The sequence below is a fragment of the Saccopteryx bilineata genome, chromosome 3 (genome assembly GCF_036850765.1).
Source record: "Saccopteryx bilineata isolate mSacBil1 chromosome 3, mSacBil1_pri_phased_curated, whole genome shotgun sequence".
Taxonomy (NCBI): Eukaryota; Metazoa; Chordata; class Mammalia; order Chiroptera; family Emballonuridae; genus Saccopteryx; species Saccopteryx bilineata.
The window spans coordinates 69,219,489-69,237,634 of NC_089492.1; the positions used below are offsets into that span (position 1 = coordinate 69,219,489).

At 38.8% G+C, this 18,146-nt stretch overlaps 1 protein-coding gene across 11 annotated transcripts in view; it reads right to left on the bottom strand.

Annotated features, from left to right (window-relative positions):
- EYA1 (EYA transcriptional coactivator and phosphatase 1) overlaps positions 1-18,146 on the bottom strand; it is a 333,576-nt gene that overhangs the window by 299,908 nt on the left and 15,522 nt on the right. For 7 of the 11 annotated variants that reach the window (XM_066266297.1, XM_066266301.1, XM_066266303.1 and 4 more), the window contains exon 2: positions 14,477-14,583. In XM_066266297.1, coding sequence (XP_066122394.1) covers positions 14,477-14,509 — 33 coding nt within the window. In that variant the 5' untranslated portion in view covers positions 14,510-14,583. Of the gene's footprint in view, positions 1-14,476; positions 14,587-18,146 lie in introns of those variants that run through there. The other 4 variants (XM_066266311.1, XM_066266306.1, XM_066266310.1 and 1 more) reach the window with 3 other exon arrangements.

The window sequence follows — 18,146 nt, forward strand, 5'->3', positions numbered from 1 at the left end:
ATTATAACCAGCTAAAGCTTATATTATTTTATCACATATCAGTATGTAAGATATTAAAAATAATGAAGGGAATTTAATATTATATTTTGGGGTATACAGAGGGCTTAAAAATGGCAAGAAATAATAACAGAAGTATTTCTAATCTGTATTGCTTTATGTGTACCTTTCTGGAACAAATATAGCAAGTTTTCTTCAAAATTATATGCTAACACCAAAGGAAAACAAAGAGCATTGTCCATTTTGCCTCCTTGAATATGGAAGGAAAAAAAACCTTGATTTTACAGCCCCAGTTCCTCTCTTTCAGTAGGCACTAGGTAATAAATGTGGATTCATTAAATCTCAGTAGTGGAAGGATTTGGGAGGTAATCCTCTTCTACCAATTCCCATGCACAATCTCCAACAGATTATCACCTGGTACTATGAGCCAAGTCTATATGTGTAAAGCGCTTAGAACATCCCCAGATACATAGTAAATGTCTAATCAATGTTATTTCTTCTTAGTTGTAATAGGCACTGAACATATCCAAGGACATAAAGCTGATACCTTCCCGGAAAGTCAGCCCATTTCATCTTTTTCTGTAACTTGTATGTTTAAGAACTGTTATGGATTTAACAAATATACAGTGTTTGGAGAGTTTAGCTATCAATACAAACAGCTTTGTTGTCAACAACTTTAAAGGACTCTTTGAACAGTATTTCAATCAACTTAATATGCAATATATTTTTTCATTTCTTTATAAAAACACATTTATCATTTTAAAACTTTGAATTAAGCTATAGGATTACAAACATTTTTTCCTTTTATAAATGCCTTTAATATTATACTATCTTTTCTCAGTTATTAAGGTAGGTGAGAACATTATAAAATCTGTGTCTTCTGCAGTAATATCAAAATCTATTTAACTCTCATTAGCAGTATAAGTGGAAGCCATTAACTTCGATAAAAATTGTAGTAGGATACCTTTGTCCCAAGAAGTTAATGCAACCTTCAAAGGGACTCCGATGTGCTAAGTAATGAAAAGTTCACCATAGATGCTCATGGCACAAATGTGTGAATTAGCCCAGTTAGTTCTCTTGCTGCCATAGCTGATGGTTCTGTGGATTATAGACCTCATTTAATATCACAGATAGATGACATGTTTAGCTTTTTTGTTGGCTACATCATTTTAAGATGGTAGTCGGACCCGCAGTTTGAATTTAAAATGAAGAAGTAGGACATATGTTGATTTTGATTGAAATGAGTCACCATATTTAAATAATTATCTGAGGGCAAACAGAAAGATAACCATTTTTAAAAGATAATATGCTAATTGCGTAAGTTAAAATATAGATCTGATTTTGTTACTCCACAGTAAATAATAAGTATATTTCCCCTCAAATGATTTGGAATCTGAGCAAGCCACTAATTTTAATGTCTAATGTGAACTTCTTAACAAATGAACTTTATTAAAAGTCAGCTCTATGGATGAAATGATTTATAAGTTGTTTGAGTTTTACCTAATCACCAACAGTTTCTTATTTTGAGAACACAAGTGGTTAAATGCAGGCATAGCTAACCAATTATAAACATTTTTCAGGGTACATAATTTCACAGGCTGGAACACAAAATATTTTCAAATTCATTTTTAAAGTTTCTTTTCCCAGCTTACCATATGGGGCCAAGTAAATATATGGTTTTCAAATATTTCAGAGAAACTTGAATAGACAAATCACTAAAAATCACTAATGTAAACAGTGAGAGTTAAAAAAAATAAAATGTGTTTTTGGTCATTTTTTCTTTTTATAAGAAAATATGTTTATGTAAATAGAAATTAGATATGGAATTTTAAAAAATAGATCATTTAAAGTAAATAACAGTTTTATAATGACATTTTTAGATAATATAGCATTTATTTTTATCTTTGTAAATACATTTAATGTTAAGATTTATATTTGGTAACTCTCAAAGCATAATATTTTATTGTTAAAATATATATAGATGGCTATACTTTTAAAGAAAGAAATCAGCATATACTGTATACCTTGCCAAATGATTTTTTATATAATAAAATTTTGAGAATTTCTAGACATCAAAATAAATCGTGAATTCTGAACTGACCTGTGGTGGCGCAGTGGATAAAGCGTTGACCTGGAATGCTGAGGTCACCGGTTCAAAACCCTGTCTTGCCTGGTCAAGGTACATATGGGAGTTTATGCTCTCTACTTTCTCCTCTCTAAAATGAATTTAAAACATTCTAGAAACCCTGAAAGTAATTTTACTTTAATCATGACTTAAGTAAAAATAAGAACAAGTGAATAAAATCATCCACTTTATCTCTACAGCCCAATACCGATTCTCTCTTGCAACACCTTGCATTATACACATCATATTTCAAAATAAAAAGTAATAAAACAAAATCAATAATTACAAAAAGATTTTTTTCTTTTTCCTTTTCAAAAAGAAGAGAAAATTGGTTGTTTTATATTTTTCCACAGAGAGAAAGTCAAAGGTGGGGAGAGGGTGAGAGAGAGAGAGAAACATCAGCCCGTTGATCCATTTAGCTTTTCCTTTTAGCTGTGCACTCACTGACTGCTTCTTGTGGGAAAAATTTTTAAAGAGCATACAAAGATTTTTTTTTCTGCTACCACCTGGAAGAACAAATGGTCATCCATTGTTTTTTATTATGTGCTGTTGATAAATATATAACATGGTATTTATTGCTATAGTGCTTAATAAAGGCCTTCTTGTTCTCCTTCTGGTCCTCACAACAGTGCTGAGCTACACAGCACTGAAATAATATCCTTGTTTTAGGGATGAAGACAGTGGCTCAGAAATGATCAGAGATTTGGACATACTCAGGCAGCAGGTAAGTCAGGCCTCCAACACCAGCCTTCAGCTGCCTCACAAACCCATGCTCCCTCCTGTACCCTCACAGGCGTCCTCTGACTTCAACTGATAAGAACATAAGTTCAGTTACTACTCTATTAATGCAACAAGGGAGTACACGTTCATGGCATTACATGAATCAAACTTGTTAAAATTATGAGAATGTTAGTCTGATTTATGTTAAGTTTTAATCTGGGATACCTCTTTAAAAAGATGTGGAATACTACTCAGCCATAAGAAATGATAACATAGTGCCATTTACGACAACATGGATGGATCTTGAGAACATGATGCTAAATGAAATAAGTAAATCAGAAAAAGCCAAGAACTATATGATTTCACACATACGTGGGATATAAAACTGAGACTCATGAACATAGATACAAGTAAAATGGTTACCTGGGGAAGGGAGAGAGAGGGGAGTAAAAAGGGACAAATACACGGTGACAGAAAATGATTTGACTTTGGGCGATGGGCCCGTAACGCAATTGCCAGATCAAATGCTATAGAGATGTTCACCTGAAACATATGTATTCTTATTGATCAAGGTTACCCCATTAAACTTAATTTAAAAATTAAAAAAAATTGGCCCTGGCCGGTTGGCTCAGTGGTAGAGCGTTGGCCTGGCTTGTAGAAGTCCCGGGTTCGATTCCCGGCCAGGGCACACAGGAGAAGCGCCCATCTGCTTCTCCACCCCTCACCCTCTCCTTCCTCTCTGTCTCTCTCTTCCCCTCCCGCAGCTAAGGCTTCATTGGAGCAAAGATGGCCTGGGCGCTGGGGATGGCTCCTTGGCCTCTGCCCCAGGCGCTAGAGTGGCTCTGGTTGCGACAGAGCGATGCCCCCTGGTGGGCAGAGCATTGCCCCCTGGTGGGCGTGCCGGGTGTATCCCAGTCGGGCGCATGCGGGAGTCTGTCTGACTGTCTATCCCCGTTTCCAGCTTCAGAAAAATACAAAAAAAAAAAAAATTTCAAGAAAGCCTTTGAAATATAAACATTAATTGATCTATTTTAAACTTGTGAGTAGTTTGGAAAATTTCTGCAATGAATAAGATTTATTTGAAAAAGCGTATGAAAATTTGGTGTATGACTGGCAGCTTATTTTGTCTTTCTATTTTCACACATTCATAGGTAAAATTCACCTATATTGTTACTTTCTTTGATAATCTTATATTTATAAAAGGACATGTAAAAATAAACCTCATTCTCTGCTTCAGTTATCAGAAATTCTCCGTTAATGGAGGTCCCCTTAATGAGATTTCACAGCAGAGATCTGTATTTCAGCGTATCTCTACCTTCCTGCAATATGGCAAAGCAAGAACAGCTCTGAGCGTGATTCTGGGCTCTTTCCAAAGGCGCCTGCTTCCCAGGAGCCACGGAGAGGAAAGCTGCCAAACTAGCACCCGTGAAGACTTCTCTCTGTTTACAAAACTGCCGCTCCAGGTAATTGTACTCATTCGACCAAAACATGTTTCACATCTACAATGTGCAAAATAGTAGAAAGGGCTGAGTTTCAGGTGGTTATCCCCCTCTCCTGCTCTCTGCCCTCAAACAGCTCACAGTCTAGAAGGCAAACAGATTTGGAAATAAGTATGAACAATGCAAGATAGAATTAAATATATACTAATGAGCAGTTCAGAGCACTTATTGTATAAAAAAGAAAGAGTTCAGCTTGGGAGAGGGAAGACAAAGATAAGTAAACTAATATCTGAATGTACCCAGCAAATAAGAAAGAGAAAAACACCCAGTGATTGACTACATGAAATGCAGTAGGAAAAATGAATTACATTTATATAATTACATGTTTATATAGTTATATAATCTATAGCAGTGGTCCCCAACCCCCCAGGCCGTGGACCGGTACTGGTCCGTGGGCCATTTGGTACCAGTCCACAGAGAAAGAATAAATAACTTACATTATTTCCTTTTTATTTATATTTAAGTCTGAACAATGTTTTATTTTTTAAAAATGACCAGATGTCTAAGACTCACTCTTGACGCTTGTCTCGGTCACGTGATACATTTATCCGTTCCACCCTAAAGGCCGGTCCGTGAAAATATTTTCTGACATTAAACCGGTCCGTGGCCCAAAAAAGGTTGGGGACCACTGATCTATAGCACATAATATGTATTTATAAATTAGTTACATGCACTATCAAGCTTCACCTCTTCTGTTCAAAATATTGAGTAAAGATAATTTTAATGTAGAAAAAATCCATAAGATCACTGTATTATTTACCTATTGCTCCATAACAAATTACCTCAAAACTTAGCGTCTTAAAGTAATCTCACATGATTTTTCAGAGTCAGAAATCTGGCAGCAGTTTAGTTAGGTGCTGTTAGATACTAGGGGCTCTCATGAGGATGAACCACAGCTGTCTGCTGGACTAGGGGTGGAGGCTCAAGAAGGTTTCCTCACATGTTAATTAAAATATTCCATTCCTGGTCATATGGGCTTCTCCACTAGGCTGCCTGAGTGTCCTCACAACATGGCAGCCAGCTGCCCCCAGAGTGACTGATTCACATCCACTTTTAGGACCTCGTATCCACCATGCCAGATCATCACTGCTGCTCTGTTTGCTGCTTATGCAAAGTGAGTCACTGAGTTCCAGGCCACACCCAAGGGAAGGGGTAGCCTCAAGAGACTCCATCTCTTAAAGGGAAAACTATTTAAAATATTTATGAATGTATTTTAAAATCACAACACATTCTGGAATGGTATACAAAATCAAGATGTGGCCTTTATTGATATTCCAAGCACCTTTCTAAATTAATCATAGGAACATTTATATAAGTAAAATTATATATGTATAAAAATGTGGTCATTAAATACCCTCATCACAGTATTTGAGCCAATATAAAGATATATTATGGGCTCTACAAATAATAATATTCATCGACTGAGGGATGAAGAAGTTTGCAAGAGAAAGAGACCAGGAGACATTAGAAAGGTAGAGGTGCATCCTATTGGGGTTCAAATGCTATCCCGGAACTGTGGGGTTGTATCGTCAAACAGAGTGTTTGGCGGGTTTCCACAGATGCTTGGATTCCGTGCTGGGTCCTCCTGCCCATCTCTTGGGGACCACTGCACATATTTAGTGATGTATAAACTTTATTAACTTTGATTATCCAGTACAATATGAACACTAATTGAATCACGCTTTGTTATAACTAGAAGAGATCTCTTCAGTTCTTCATCTTACAAAAGAAAAAGATGAGGCCGTGAGGGAGAAAATAGGTCAAATTGAAGATGGCAGAGATGAACTGATGGGAACAAAAGGAGAAACCTTGAAGGGGGGGTGCCGTGCTGTTGTCGAACCACCCTCAGAGGACGAGAGAACAAGGGTGGTAGTTAATCACAGTTTATATCTTCATGGATCTGTTCTATGGAAACTTTTATGCCACAACCAAGGAGTTGACAGATGCCATAGAATCTTCTAGTGCACAAAGTCTGAAGTACTTACTATCTGGCTCTTTACAGAAAATGTTTATTCTACTATCACTACATTGAAACGGCTTTCTTATTCTAGCTCATATGTCTGGTGATTAACATCGTTCCTAACAGAATTGTAAACCAGGAAGGTTTTTTCTTTTTCTTTTAAGTATTCAAGCTGCCTTTCCTACCTCCAAAAAAGGAAAAAATTCTAGTCTGTGCATTTTCCTCAGAAGGAGAGATCCAGACCCCATCACAACTAATGGGTTGCACAGCCGCAGTCAGACCCCACAGTGGTGTGAGCCCCCAGACCCTGCACACGAAGGGAGCCAGAGCAGAGGCGGGCCACAGGCAGTGAATCTTAACGGTCCATGATCCTCTTTCCTTTCTTTCTAGCATTTTTGCCACAAGCAATTTTCACCCTTGTCACACTCCATTTGTTTCGTTCCTGTGGACCAAGTGAGCTGTACCAGGACACAGAACTCTGGCCAGTTCAGATAGACAAACACTTACTGAGTGCATATACAGGGCTTGGCATTGTGTTTGTGCCTGGAAATATAAATGAGTCACTGTCCTGGCTCTGGAACAGTTCTCCTGTCTAAGTTTTATTCTTTTACCTAAAGTACCCAACCACTGATATACACCCTGGTGCCCCATTTGAACTTTGACAGCCAGTCCTCTACAAACTCCCAGGTCACATTCTCACTTGGCTGTTCCAGTGTGCTCAAACCAGCTTTGCCCCTTCAAAGGCAAAGCTTTGCCTACTTCCTTCCATCATGGTCTGACATCCCCACTCATAGTTCGCCTTAACCCTGTGAATGTACCTACATTACAACTAAAATAAAGAGATAGGACCCCATCGTCCCTGTCTAATCAATTTCAAACAACCATGGCATTTTTTAAAGCATTTATTAAGCTAAGACAACAGCATTTACTATGTATCGGGCACTGTTTGAGAAACTCTCTCATATATAATCTCATTCAGTCTTCACACTAGCCCTGTGGTGTAAGTTATTGGCATCATCCCATTTACAGATGTGGCAGACAGCCCAAGGGAGGCGCAGGCATGTGCTCAGCACCCTGAAGCCAATGGGGGCCCCTGCTCAAATCTCAGCCCGAGAAGTCAGGCTCTAGAAACTGTACTTTTATGCACTAGGCATCCTTCATATGTTATTTTTAATCACATAATCACACAAGGAAGGTATTGATACCCCTACTTTCCAAATGAGGAAGAACTGAGGCTGAGGAAGGTTAAAGAGCAGTCCCAGTGCAGAGCAAAGACCAAAGCAGACACGTCTGATTCGCCATGTCCTGCCCCACCTGGAAGATAGCTGCGGGCCTGGCACTATGTTGTACGTGCTGCTTCATTGTCTACAAAGTGCTTTGGCCATATCTTACTCTTCATCACAGATACCCAGCAATATAGATGTGATTATCTCTATATGGAAAAACAAAATTGAGGCTCAGAAGTTGAAATATCCTCCCCAAGCACCCATAATTAGTAAGCTGTGACTCAAAACCTGGTACTCTGGCCCTGGCTGGATGGCTCCGTTAGTTGGAACGTCGTCCCAAAGCACAGAGGTTGCCAGTTTGATCCCCGTCAGGGCACCTACAGGAACAGATCAATGTTCCTGTCTCTTTTTCTTTCTCTCCCTTCCTCTCTCTCTAAAATCAATTTAAAAAACCCAAAAAACAAAAAAACCCTGGTATTCTGATTCCACATCAGGGCTATCTTCACTACACCTCGCTGCCTTCCTGTTTTCAAGTTAGCATCTGTTTGCTGTGTACCCATGACACCATGTTTGGCCCGGCTCTGGGCTTCACTGCCTAGCACTGTAAACGCAAAGCATCGCTGCTCACAGACAAGTCAAGGGAGAGAAGAAAAACTAGTACATTAGGGATACAGCTTATAACTGATAGTTGTAACAAGGACCTTAAGTTATCAGGAAAGAATTATTTGTATTCACTGTTAGATATTTCCATCAGAATGATGAGAATGTGGGTGATGGCCCATCAAGGGCTCCATCTCCCCTCTGTAAGATGAAGAGGTAGGAACTAGATCTGTGTGTTCAAACTCGTGCCTCTAGGAGCCGCCTGGGATTTCTTAAAGGGTCACAGCAGGCACCTGTTGGGTGGTCTGCCCAGCCCCTTCTCTAAAATGGCATGTTTGTGCTCCCTGTTTCACCAGCCACAGGGTCATGACTCATGAAGGACCAATACAGTCTTTCTTGCTGTATGGTGGATAGCCCAGTAACCTGTCAGTCTAGTCAGCAGCCGGCACTAGGCAAGGGGACTAGAGAAAGCCAGTCTGTAAACAAAGAGAGGACTAAAAAGAAAAAGAAAAAATTATAGAAAAATATAGAAAGAAAACTGCCTGGATTCCTTGAGTGCCTTTTTTCTTAAGACTTTCCTCTTGTTTGCTTATGTCAGCTCATGGTGAGCCTACTACTTGCAACCAAATAAACTAGAATTATTCAAGGGGGATGGGATGGGTAGGCAACCAGATAGGGTTTGGGACCTCATATTCTTATTAGGTTTTGTCATGGGTTGAATTGTATCCCCCCCCAAAAGAAATATTTTAAAGTCCTAATCCCCAGTATCTGTGAATGTAACCTTATTTGGAAATAGTGTTTGCAGATGTAATCAAGTTAAGATGAGGTCAATATATAATCCAATATAACTAGTGTCCTCCTAAGAAGAGAAGAGACAGATACAGAGGGTGAAGGCCATGGGTGACATTGACAGAGGTCGAAGTGCTGGGGCTGTTACCCCAGGAAGGGCACGGACCATGAATAGACCTCCAGAAGCTAAGAAGAAGCAAAGAAGGACTTCCTACAGGTTTTAGCGGGTGCCCTGCCCACACCTTGACCTTGGATGTCTAGCTTCCAGAACTAAGACAATAAATGTCTATTGTTTTAAGACCCGGGTTTATGGTATGTTGTTACAACAGCCTGAGGAAGTTAATGCAGGCTTCCAATAAATGCTCTGTTTAAAAAAAAGAAAGAAAGAAAGCTAAAACCATTGGATTCTATACTTTTAAATTTAATCTATCTAAAAGTATCATGTATATAAAAAGTCTCATTCATGGTCAAGATGAAACAAAATAAATCCTGATTCAATTGATAATTTCCCAAATAACTTGACATATATATTAAGCATGTATAACTACTTTTAGTAATTTACTTTTAGTAGATTTGGCTAAATAGTGTGCTTCTCTCTGTTAACAAAATAAATAATCAATTCTTCCATTTTGGTTAAAAGTCACTTTTCATTTTTAGAATCTCCAAATATAGGAATAGAGTACATGCACATTTTATTTAATGTTTTCTTGCAAAACCCAGCATCTCAGCAAAAGCTGCTGTGAGCATTTCAAATTGACCATAATTTAAAGGGAACACAAGACATCAACACAATGAGGCCCTAAATATAATTACTCTAAAAAACTCACATATCCTCATCTAAAATTTTTATAATAAAAGTAAATTAACTATCATTTAAAATAACAAGCACCTTTTAGAGTCTCAGGAAACTTGGCTTCCCCACCACTGACAATATCTCAACCACACATAAGTAGCACTGGTACATGTAACACCTAGCAGAGGTGTGAGAGTTGCATTTAAAAACTTTATTGTAGACTTGCAGGAGACCAGGTAATTTTTTTAAATCCATGACCACATTTTTCTAGAGATACTATTTCCAATATAAATACATTGGAGTTATCTTGTACTTTTTCAAAGATCTTTAAAATATATGATCCCGCTTGACCTACAAAATTGTGATTTTCAGTAAGAATAGATAAATAGTATCATCTCTGTGTTACAGTCAAGAAGGACCCTTGGAAATGTGCCCCAGCTCATTCCACTACGAAAAGTTAAAATCAGGTCTCTGACTCTTAATCTAAAATGTCATTTTCAAGATACCAGACTGCCTATCTAATTCAGACACAAGGTTTAGTCTTTTATATGGTGTGTTTTTTAACTACAAGCCTTATAGCCTCAAGAAAAAATATAGTGATTTATTTTTTAATTTGCTTTTTTCCCCCAAGGAGCTACTAGATGTGTTTCTTATTCTGAATGGTTTCCTTCTAGAAATCTTCATAAACCAAAGAAATTGAAAGAGGCAGCCATATCCTGGCTCTCGGATGTTTATGTTTCGGAATTGTCTACTAACAGAGGGCCAACCATGGCTCTTCTGAGAGGGAGTGGAGCTATGCTCTGCCACATGGGGACTCAAGTGGTGACAGAAGAGTGACCAGAATTCTGGAAGAAATGATTTAAAGCCTCACAAACCCCATCTTCTCCTTTTTGTCCTCATAAGGTGAACTGAAGAGCAGAGAAAACTTACAAAGTCACGTGAGCCACTTTTTTCCTAGATGTGAAAACCACATAAACAGAACATTCCATAATTTAAAAGGTGGGGCTTCTGATTTAACCCTTTGCCCAGTGCTACATCTACTCAGGATCAAATTGAGAAACTACTTTAGCTCTGCCCATGATCCTCTGTCATACAATAAACACATCTCCAAAGCCCTGATAGGGTCAAGAGGCGACATTACAGGAATATTGCACATTCTGACGTTCAAATGATCATTTTCCTTCCCTCAAGTGGCACAAGCCACTTCAAAACTCTCAGCTTCCAACCTCACAAAGCATGGTTACAACAAGATTAAGAGTGAACATGCCTTGTTAAAGGGACCCCCTGCACGATGCCCCCTTGTTACCCACTGAAATGCCAAAGACGTTCCTCTTGGCCTCTCCCAAAATGAGCCCCTCTGGGCTCCCCAGCTGTCAGGGAGCCAAAAGAACACCGGTGATACTCTTGTCAGCCTCCTGCCAAGCCAGATGTCAGGCCTAAAAGGAAGAAATGAGAGGGCTTCACTGACTCCTCTCCTGTCCTGTCACACACAGTTCTATCTATGCAGTAAAGAAAGAACCATGTGACACCGAGAAAGAATCATTGTTGGCAAAGGCAACAGAGATTCATAATATGTACTATATTGACAATTGCATATGTAAAGCAATAAAGGTATGTTTTACAAACTGGCTTTGAATGCGAAACCTTTCAAAGAGCTTTTTTTAAAAAAAATGTCATCGCTGATGAGGAAACTAAAGGCCCTGCTCCTATCAGAAATATGCTTAGGGAAGCAAGGATCCAGTCTCACTGAGAGCTACAGAGTGGAGGGAAGTAAGAATTATAAAACAATAAAGCTGAAAACAACATTAGATTAATTGGACTTTAAGCTCTTCATTGACATGTGCAGAAATTGAGAGTTTCAGACAAGTGCTTAGAATATATTTAATATTGTTTTAAAAGAATGTGTGCTGTGCAATCCTATTCAACAATGTAAATGAACAAACTACTGAAACACGTAACAGAATCGATGACTCTCACAGACATAATGCTTCATGAAAAAAAGGGCAGAAACCGAAGAGAATACCTTAGGTGAGGATCCAGTTTGTATGAAGTTTTGGAACAGGTGAAACTGATCAAAAGTGAAGCCACCTGAACAGGGCTTGTCTCTGGGGGCTGGGGCGGACTAGAGAGGGATTCAGCGAGAAGGGGCGTTGAGCCTGTTAGGGAGATGGAAACTCTAATGTGATAGGTATAACCCCTTCTCAAAATGTTATTGTTAAGATTGGCACCTTTCGATGTATGTGAATTTTGTCTTAAAAAGTGCTGTGAGAAAGCCGTAATCATTCAGTGGTTGTGAGGAGAGTGGGGTGAGGGGAGCGGTAAGCTAAAACGAAGGTGGCAGAATATTGACAAAGCTGAAGCTGGTCGTGAGGGACCATATACTCCTGTTCTTACTCTGAATATGGTCGAGACTTTTTCTAAAAGAAACTTTTGAAAGATGAGCATGAAAAGCAAAAAGAAGTTCACGTTTAGGAGTCCAAGCACTCTAGACTAGTCTAGGTCTCCTTTCAATCCTTCATTTTCCTGAGTTATCTTAACATTTCCTTCTAGGTTCTAGGTCCTCTTCCCATCTTGGTTCTGTTTCCCCACCGCCCTAAGGAAGCGACACCTGAGAGCCAGGGGCAGTGAGCCCGGAGAAGCCCACGCAAGGCTGCGTCTGCGCAGGGCCCCTGCGTGCCCTCCGTGGCTGAGCAGCAGGAGCTGGTCACATGGCCACAGACGGCTTCTCCTGTGCCAAGGTGCGTGCCCCTGAGAAGCAGCCAACCCTAGTTTCCTACCTCCCAGACAGCTAGGTATCTTTCAAGAACAAAACTGCTTCAATGTTTTTTTTTTCTTTTTTGTATTTCTCTGAAGTTGGAAACGGGGAGGCAGTCAGACAGACTCCCTCATGCGTCCGACAGGGAGCCACCCGGCACGCCCACCAGGGGGCGATGCTCTACCCATCTTGGGGTGTCGCTCTGCTGCAATCAGAGCCATTCTAGCACCTGAGGCAGAGGCCACAGAGCCATCCTCAGCACCCGGGCCAACTTTGCTCCAATGGAGCCTTGGCTGTGGGAGGGGAAGAGAGAGACAGAGAGGAAGGAGATGGGGAGGGGTGGAGAAGCAGATGGGTGCTTCTCCCGTGTGCCCTGGCCGGGAATCGAACTCGGGACTCCCGCACATGAGGACGATGCTCTACCACTGAGCCAACGGGGTCAGGGCCTAAACTGCTTCACTCTTCACATGACAAAACAAAACCTCAAAACAATATGTAATGAGGTTGCCCACTAAACACATCATTTTGTTATGATAGGCAACAAAAGAAATCAATCATTACATTCTTTACCTATTTGTTAATTTCAGTCTCAAGTTTTAGTTAATGTCTTAATTCTTAAATTTGAATTTGCATAATATAAAATATTATTAGAAATATTATTATCAGCAACATGGATTTGCAGATACTGTTAAATGTGCGAGGGACTCTCTAATGCATCAACTGACACCGATCTAAGTATCAAAGTTACAAAAAAAATGAGGGCAGTAAGGAGCAGTAATTGGTGGGTTTATTTTTCACTTATTTTATATGCACTACAAAAGTATTTTTAACATGATAATAAAATCAAGCACTCCAAGCCCATCACAGGAGCTTAAAACAACAAACAAACAAATTAAATGGGTTAAGTTAAAGGTGCTTTTCTCTTCAGGATAAAAGCTATGCTCTGCAGAATGATCTCGAAGTGTTTGTGTGCCTCACAAGATGACCGAGGAGATCCATAAAATAGACTCTGTAATTGCATATGGTATGACTGTAAAGTACCTTGATAGCACTTGACCCTTTGTTATTAAAATCCGTATCCATTAGCAGTTCCTGCTTATTACATAACACCAATAGGCCTTGTAAGACATGCATTACAGGAACCACAACAGCATTACTAAAGATCACACTTTGGGTTTGTGATAATTCTATTGTGAACAACGCTGAGCTATGATGAAACCACAGGTCTAAGAGCGTCACAACTGATCAGAGAACTTAAAAGTCAAAGTCACATATGCCACCCCAAATAATGCTATGAAAAATTTCCATGAACACAACTCTCACTTACTGAAAGATGCTTTTCTAAAATTAATATCCATCGACTTATTCAAGTTCTAAGTAACGCAAAGGTTATTTGTAAGATTACCTCTAATTGGGGATATTTGTTCATGAGCCAAAGGAAGCTTGCTTTCTTCCTGATAGGAGCCTGAGGAAAAAATTCTGAATTCTTTCTTTTCTGCTCACAGGATAAACAAACAAAAGAAAACCTTAGAGACCTAAGGTTCTCCTTAATTTAAAGCCAATTCTAGAGTTCATCAAACTGAAACTACCACACTAAACACACATTTGAAAGATACACAAAAACACACATGTGTATTTATAAAACAAGCACATACTGCATGATCCAAACTTAAATATTAATTTCAAGTTTTATGAGACAAATACATGTTTTCCTTGAAGCAAAGAAAAATATAAGCCTGAAAATTACGTTATAATTTTTGTTGTAATTAAGTAATACTAAAGGTTGGCTTTCCTTCTAGAACTTTATTTTTGGTAACTGATACCTCTACGAAAGGTATCAAATAGGTTTGGCTGAGAAAATTGTGTATTCCTCAATTCATAACTTTTAAAATCATTAAAAATTGGTGCCTACCTTTTAAGGAATTTCTAGACACTCGAGTTACAACAAAAATAGTAATTACAATTTTAAAAGTAATAACTCTTTCTTTAAGACTGACATTCTGTTTACTTACAGACGGTCCATTTATCCCCCGGGGGTCTTCCATTGAAGACGTCTTCTTCTGAATTATAGATGGCTATTAGCTACACAAGTCTTCAAAGGGTTCCCACACCCCTGCACCTGTGGGGAAGAGAGCACAGAGCAGCCGTATTAATTGTGTGGCATGAAATTAAGAGCTGGTCTTCCCATCTGCAGCTTTCCTCTTACTAGCATGTATACACAAGTCAAGAATGCTTACCTTCACTGAACGAATCTTTAAAATAAATATTATGGGCTCACTGTTTATCACAATTTACATGAGCCAAATGTGGCCAAATGATAGCTCAGTGTGTCTGCTGTCAGCAGCTGCAGCCCAGGAAAAAAACATAATGTTGAGGCCAGCTAGAGAGCTCTCCACACACACTATTTTTTGAGCCAACAGTGTAAGGGCTTTCTTCCCCCCCCCCCCATTTTCTTTTCTCTTTTTGAATTCAGTTTCTCCACGCTATCTATCAATGTCAATTGTACCACAATGCAAAGAGGAAATACTAACAAAGAAATATGACTGTAGTCTGAGAAAGGATAAAAGAGAAAAACCCAGAGTTGAGTGTTTTGCCCTTGGGGCAAGGATATTATTATGCTATTTCTTAGCAAGTTTACATTAGGTCACAGTTTCACGGCTGATCAAGTCTGAACCTTCAGAGACTCAACACCTTCAAGAAGAATGGGGCATGGGGATCCTTCAAGGCACAGAAAATGAATATAGTGTTTTGAAATATATTCTACATTTAGCTATCTTCAAAGAAAAAAAAAAGGAATATAGCCATCTAGCTGCCCATTCTCATTTCCTTTCTAAATTAATTTGCATGCTTAAGTTCAAATGAGGCACCCAAAAGAGACTCTCAGGTTCACTTACTTGGGCTCGACAACTAGGAACTTATTCTACACACCTCACATCAACTCCAACACAAATATTTAAATATACATGCAATTTTCTTTTTTAAAAAAATACCAGTAAGCATGATCTTAATATCTCCCAATGTAAAATTACAGAATAGAGAGCATGTGGTAGTGTCTTTAGCATCACGTTTTGTAAATGTACTTGAACTTCTGCATGATTACATGGTAGGAAAACCACTGTAATGGAAGTCAAGAGATCTGAATTCAGGTTCTAATCTAACTCTGCCACCAGCTAGCTGAATGAATGCAGGCAAATCATTTAGACTCTCTGAGCCTCAGTTTTATTATCTGCAAAATGGAAGACTTCTGTGGGATGATATCTTACAGGTTTATATTTTGGATTTATGACTTAACGAATGTAGATATTAAAATGCATAATTTTCAGGTAAAACATTCCAAGTCTGGATCATTTTAGGATATATTTTTGAAATGCTGGACCAATTCTTATTTATGATTATTTTGCTCACAATCGTCAATGCTGGAAAACATACGCCTTATCCACTGTCGACACAAAGGTGATGCTTTTTGGACAACATAAGAATTATAAATAACTAAAGCCCTAAAATTTGGAGAACCTTATGAAAGCATAGTGTTTTTGTAATTTTAACAAGAAGTTATTTTATAATTTCAGGTTAGGAGTAAATAAAAAGCCTATGAATGTGTTTATGGTCTGCTAAACTGAGAAAAAGAACAATAGCGCTCTATTTTGAATTATGCAAAATTTCAGAACTGAGACTTAAAATCCACCAGCATTGCTTTGAGAGGATTCCTTGCATAATTAGGGCAGTGCTATTACAGAAAGTAGACTTTTTTCATTGCTTGAGTGACTCTCTGGAGGCACGTTAACTTTTCCAGGCGATAAGGTAGCATTTTAAAATGATAATAATCCTGCCTTACATTGGTCAAATTCTTTACAGTTTACATAGTGCTTGCACATAAATTGCCCACAGCACACCTACATGTGCTGAGACAAAGTCCAGTCTCACTCCTCACAGAAGGGAGCAGGCCCAAGACAAAGCCCCCTCTGATTTCCCCTAAATTCCCATCCTCTCTATACCTGTCCCGAGAACATGTTTCAATCAAAATCTGTATATTCGATATTCCAGGATTATTTCCCATGTGTTTCTTTTCCATATTTCCATATTGAACTTACTGAACAGTTTAAGGTATTAAGAATGGTCACGTTACATGACCATGAAAGGTATTTCATTTGTAATTTTATTTCTTCTGAAGATGAAACTATTCTGTACTAAATACTGTGTTTGTTATTGTTTCCTGGGCTAAAAAGAAAAAAACCTGTGATTATTAAGAAGCCGAAAGAGTCAGCATTCATCTACTTCAGGTAGATGTCTCCACTAAGAAAGACTACCACTCGAAAATCAAAAAGTCACGGAGAGCCATGGACTTTATTTACAAATCCTCCACTGCTTGCTAAATCAGCATAGTTGTTTCCAGATTTCTACATGTCAATCCAAACCATGAAATCTATGCCATGACTGGGTCTACTGCTATTTAGAAGCTTGGCTCTGGTAAACCTTTAATTCCCTTGCTGGACTTGATCTCTCATGGTTTATAAGTAAGCCTGCCCCCATTAAAGCACTTATCTAATGGACTGTAATTATTTCTCTACCTGTCTCCCCCACCAGACCGTGGCTTCATGAGGGCTAGGACCACGCCATACTTTCTTGTTCCGGTCACATATGGTACTCATTAAATATTTTGAATGAATGAATGAATGAGTGAGAGTTATTGAAGCACGCCAATCTTTGAACACATGTAAATGCTAAGCTAGAATTAGGTGAGCAGTTAAGTGATGGCACTATCATTCAATCAACTTAAAAAGTATGCATCAAATGTTGGATCCTGAAAATTTGTTTCAAGTATCCTAAAAAACAGGCTCAACCAAAAAGGGGTTATTTAATTCATACCTATGTATCTCCCTACCTACTTACCTAACTACCTACCTACCTACTTAGCTATGTATTATACACAGAAGGAATAGCTCTTTATAAAACTGTGTTGACCTATACATAAATACTTATAGCATCCTTAGAGGTGAACTTCACAGGGACGTTAAGCCAAGGATAGTTTCTAGAAAGAAGCAAAAGAATGTCGAAGGAGGCTAATCAAGGCATACACGGGAAAGAAAGGTACACACTCACAGAAGGGTCATGGAATGAGATTTGTGTGCAGAGATTTGTGAAGCAGTAGAAGCAGATGCCTTGTATCAGAAGTGTCCCTACAAGACAAGGCACCATGAGTCTGGTGGTGGCTATGCATTCACATGTCTGTCCAAGCTTACCTTTGTCCAAGACTGGAAAACGCTTACCTTTGTCCAAGCACAAAATTGGGTCAATCATTCATGTATGCATTTAACCCAAAAAGTCAAATCCTTTGTTCACCCACTCCTGCCTTAACTATACTGCTTACAGAAATTAGGGGATATTTTACCTCTTCATATTCACTTTGAGATCTCCCCTAATTTTTGTGAGCAGTATATTACAGTATATACTCTTGGGTTCGTACACAATGGAAGGCTATCTTTTTATTAGCCGCTGAAGTGTAATTGTTGTTTCCCTAATAAAGACACAAGGAACTAAGATGTCCTGGGGCTCTGTTGGCCAACTTCAACATTCTGGAGCCAGTTATTGACTAACCAGGAAAAAAGATCAGCTGAACAAAACAGTGAAAAAAAGCTGCACAGTTAGGCATACATTGAAATGCAACCCAACTCTCCATATTGT